Source organism: Austrofundulus limnaeus, unplaced genomic scaffold, assembly GCF_001266775.1.
Source record: "Austrofundulus limnaeus strain Quisiro unplaced genomic scaffold, Austrofundulus_limnaeus-1.0 Scaffold242, whole genome shotgun sequence".
Lineage (NCBI taxonomy): Eukaryota > Metazoa > Chordata > Actinopteri > Cyprinodontiformes > Rivulidae > Austrofundulus > Austrofundulus limnaeus.
The window spans coordinates 180996-185689 of record NW_013952644.1 but is presented as its reverse complement, the minus strand read 5'-3'; the positions used below and the strand labels follow the sequence as shown (position 1 = coordinate 185689).

The 4694-nt window shown below is 37.9% G+C and overlaps 1 protein-coding gene across 5 annotated transcripts in view; it reads left to right on the top strand.

The window, feature by feature from the left end:
* The window catches only part of LOC106525812 (receptor tyrosine-protein kinase erbB-4), a 513565-nt gene that overhangs the window by 498770 nt on the left and 10101 nt on the right, over positions 1 to 4694 (top strand). For all 5 annotated transcript variants that reach the window (XM_014020153.1, XM_014020151.1, XM_014020152.1 and 2 more), the window contains 2 exons: positions 3186 to 3261; positions 3378 to 3524. In XM_014020153.1, the coding sequence (XP_013875607.1) occupies positions 3186 to 3261; positions 3378 to 3524 (223 nt within the window). The remainder of the gene's footprint in view (positions 1 to 3185; positions 3262 to 3377; positions 3525 to 4694) is intronic.

The following is a 4694-nucleotide window of genomic DNA, read 5'->3' as shown; positions in this document are numbered from 1 at the left end:
TCATTACACAGTGTGGCTCTAATTCCTCTCTTCGCAGCTTCCCGTCTCCAAAATGAGCGTACGCATGGGTCAGAGCTGGCTGAGGCACCGCACATTTTCACGTCAAGTTTGGATTTTATAAATCACAACCTTGGCGTAAAAAGTGGCGTACGCAAGTTTCTGGGCTCAAATTGTGCGTACGCCAGTTTTATAAATCCGACCCCAGATCTTTCACCTRTAGAGAACATTTAGTGCATCATAAAGAGGAAGGTACGACAAAGAAAGCCCAAGACGATTGAACAGTTAGAGGCCTGTATGAGACATAAATGGGAGAGCATTCCTATTTCTAAACTTGAGAAACTGGTCTCCTCTGTCTCCAGACGTCTGTTGAGTGTTGTAAGAAGAAGGGGGGATGCCACACAGTGGCAAAAAATGGCCTTGTCCCAACKTTTTTGGGATTTGTTGACACCATGAAAATTTGAAACAACATATTTTTCCCTTAAAATGATATGTTCTCTCAGTTTAAACTTTTGATCTGTGATTTTTGCTCTATTCTGAATAAAATGTTAGATGTTGGCACCTCCACATCATTGCATTCAGTTTTTATTCACAATGTGTTCAGTGTCCCAACTTTTTTGGAATCCGCTTTGTAATTTCAGATCACAGCTTTATTATTTTGTGATCAAAGCGTGCAAAGAAGGATAACAATCTGTAAGAAGGCCAAATGTTGGTAAAATTTAAAAACCAGAACAAGAGGAAGAGGAAAATTATTAAAAGTTCTTAATTTATTGTCTTTGGAAAAAAACAAAGTGAGCTCAGTTTTTGTTTAAAGTACTAGTAAACAAGTTCACATGACACAAACAAGACAAAGTTCAAAAAGCTAAAAATAAAAAAGCTTTAAAGAAGTCAAAGCTAAATGTGTTAGCTAAACACCATAAGTAAAATGTAGCCACTAATAGTAACATAATTTTAGCATGCTGCTTTAAAATAAACTGAGGTAATAAAAAAAAAACTTTAAAGTCAAACATAACAAAACATATTTCATTTCCTCCTATCAGGGAGTCGCAGCTGTAAGGTTCTTTTGGCTAAACAATCTCTGGTAAACTTTTGTTTTTAGTGAWACAATTTCAAAGCAATTCATCCAAATATATAACGCAGCCAGAATTCCAGTTGGCTTGTTGTGTTCGGGGACTCCATTAATCAGAAGCCCCTTTTGCTGTTCCCCGCTTGAGACTTGCTATGCAAATTGTTCTGATCAACTCCCTTTATTAAATTGGCTTGTTCATTGCCACATCTATTCAGCTGGAGGCCCAAAGGTAGCCGCTGCATCTCGAGTCGAGGCTGTTATCTCAGACGAAGGGGGTGAATGGTGAAGAGGGAAGGTAGAGCAGGGGGGAGAAGCATTTTCATAACCCAGACGAGTCTGAAGCAGCCGTCTGAGTGATTGACTCCATGTTGGTATTCACTGATGCCTTGATAAACGGGAGCCGTTGTCGGTGCATCTACGTGTATTCAGTAAAAATTGACACGCCGTGGGAGATAAATCAACAGAGTTGAAAGCGGAGGTGCCGTAACACATTTCCAACCTGAAACGTATCGTTTTCTCTCTCCCTGTTCATTTCCCCAAAGAGACCCGGGCTGTCGGACAGAAAGGAGTGGCCAAGTTGTGCTGTAGGTGACCGACACTCGCTTGTGCATTCATATGCAAAACTGACATAATTGCCTTGAACAGTGTACAGTTAAAAAAAAAACTTGCATCAATATTGGAATCGAAATGCAATTAGGATGTCCTTGACAGAAATGTCAAGAAACCAGCTATCACTGTTTTATACCCACTCTGCCCCAAACTTACAAGGCTGTTTAGATAAAATGGGACAAATTACGTGTCGTGTCTTTAAAACTTCTCATTACATTTGATTTATTTTACGGTCAGCCGTGAAGCTTCAGTAATATAGAGGAGAAAGAAAGAAACTAACTAAATAATTACCAAAATTCAAACTTAAATCATCTTTCTTCTTTAAAACTCAATAGTAATTTAGGATACACTTTGGTCATGATCTAAGCTGAACAAATGTCTGTTTTGAGGTAAAAACTGAATAAAATGTGAAAAGAACCAAAATCCAAATGTGTCAGGTGGTGGAGGTTGTGTGATGCTGAACACTGATTCTGAATTTGTTGTACTACAGAAGACAAAAGACTGTGTTCTATTTATAAAACACAATTAAAAGCCCAAGAAGCAACCCCTCCATATCTCTCCTCCCACACAGACACAACTTGGAAGTGCACAAACAGATAGGACAAGTCAGCACTTGTCAAATGCAAGACATTTGAGTGTCCTGCACACCCTCTTGCAGGACACTGGACAGGAGAGGCAAAACCCAGGACTGTTCCGCCCAAATCGGGATGTTTGGCAGGAATGCACTTGGAACAAGAGTTAGCCTAAGTTTAACCAGTTAAACATGTACCATGTGTACCCACACAAAAGGCAAAGGCTTGTCCTGCCACAACTGCCACAAAAGAAATGTTAAAGTTGCTGCCAGTGATTCATTAGGGTCGACATGGTAACCACCACACCTGACTTTCTCATTTCCTGAAACTAAACTTAAGGGAACAGACAGACACCAAATGAATAATAATCCCCAAAACAAACTGTGTGAAAACTGTAAGTCACATTGAAGACACCCCGTCAAAAGCATCTGGTTGTCAAACATGTCAGTTTTTGTTTTGTTTCGTTTGTTTGTGTTTTGTAAGAGATGTAAGTTAAAAAAAAAACATAATTTCCAATTTGAGGAAAAAAAAGAAAAAGTCTGAGCTCAGATACAATGAAAGTCAGTAACAGCTTGGATGTGTGCACACCGCGATCTGGGAGAGTTTGAGAGTTTTGTGGCACCGAGAGTTACACAGGGTGAAACAAGACAAAAACCTGTTTCTTTTAATGTATAAACTGTATAATGAGTGGAAATATAATGTAAATAGGAAAAGGCTCAATACTTAGTGAAATCACCACACTCTAAAATAAACACTCCATGGTTAAAAGTGCCTAAGATCAAAAAACTTAACCTAAAAACTTAAATGACCAATCACTAAAACTTCTATGTAAGGACACCCTTGAACTATGTCAGTTTTCAAATAATAAATGTCCTGCTATTTAAGTGGGAAAAAAATAATCATAAATGTGCTAACACTTTAAATATGTGTCTCCTTAGATGCCCATTAAGTGGATGGCTCTGGAGTGCATTCACTACAGGAAGTTCACTCATCAGAGTGACGTGTGGAGCTACGGTGGGCATCAAATGTACTCCGTGTCAATGGCCTGAAATCCCRTTTCCTTTCTTTTTTCTGTCTCACTTCAGGCATCTTCTTTACCCATCCTTGATTATTTCTTCTCCTTTCCTTAGGAGTGACTATATGGGAGCTGATGACGTTTGGCGGCAAACCGTACGACGGTATCCCCACGCGAGAAATCCCAGACATCCTGGAGAAAGGGGAGCGCCTGCCCCAGCCGCCCATTTGCACCATTGATGTCTACATGGTTATGGTCAAATGTAAGAGAATGTCTTCCAACACAAAAAAAAAAAACTCCTTCATATATGTCTGGCTAAATGAGTCACACTCAGGTATTTTTCAATATTACGTTAATATTTTTAAAATTTTCCATCTCAAAATCTTCAAAATGGTATGTCATTTGTTGAAATTTGGCAAAGTATCACATGTCCTGGCAACAAACTAGTTTTGTTTACAAGAGTGGTTTGAAAACTCAGTTTTTATTGGTCTTGACTGATCATCAGGAATTCCGGCTGTATATTTATCTCCAAGCTTAACAAAGTTGCCAAACCTTATATGAAGGGATTTCCCAGCTTTACCGCAGCTGACAGAGAAAAACTTTCAATTTGTAAGGAAATGATAAGGCCAAGATTAATTCCAAAGACACATCTGTTACAAAACTTTGATTTAATGTTGGATTAGGAAGATTAAATTCTATTTTAGTTATGGGGATTGCTAGTGGTGTCCTTGTGAACTCTTTTTTTCATTTTTTACACAAATCTTAATTATGGCCAAAATAATGTTTTACTTTTATTTTGCCAGAACAGCTCACATATTCAACAAGCAGGAAGTATGACACAATTTATAATTGGTGTAAGGCAACAAACTTGTTACTGAGAGATGGCAGCACTTTTGTTATGATTAGCCATGTTGCTTCTTTTGAGTTGTAACACAGATATGAAGTGAAAATATAGCTTATTTAGTAAATATAAGTTGCTACTTGCTTTCTGTTTAGTAAAATGGATCAGTATTGTAACTTTCTTGCCTTGAAATTAGGTCAAAAGTAGTCRTATAAACTTTTCTCACCACTGTTAGCTTAATATTCAGCTGGTGTCAGCAGCAGAGCCTAGCAAGGTACGAGCCCTGGCTCTGTCTGTGAGCACCTCTAAAACTCACTAATTAAAACATTATATCTTGTCTAATGCATGCAAAAGYACAGAAGTGATCGGGATTGCACATGCTGGACTCGTGGCTTCAAGTGGTACCTGCTTTGATACCGTTGCCAGGCAACTACTGTAACAGGGAGTTGATAAAGATGCTGCATCTAAATAAATGAAGTCTCAAAAAGCAAAATAAATAAATAAATAAATAAATAAATAAATAAATAAAAAGAAAAGTTCAGTACAATTACTGTAAAATTTAATGAAGTTTAACCTAATTTTGTTTAAGCT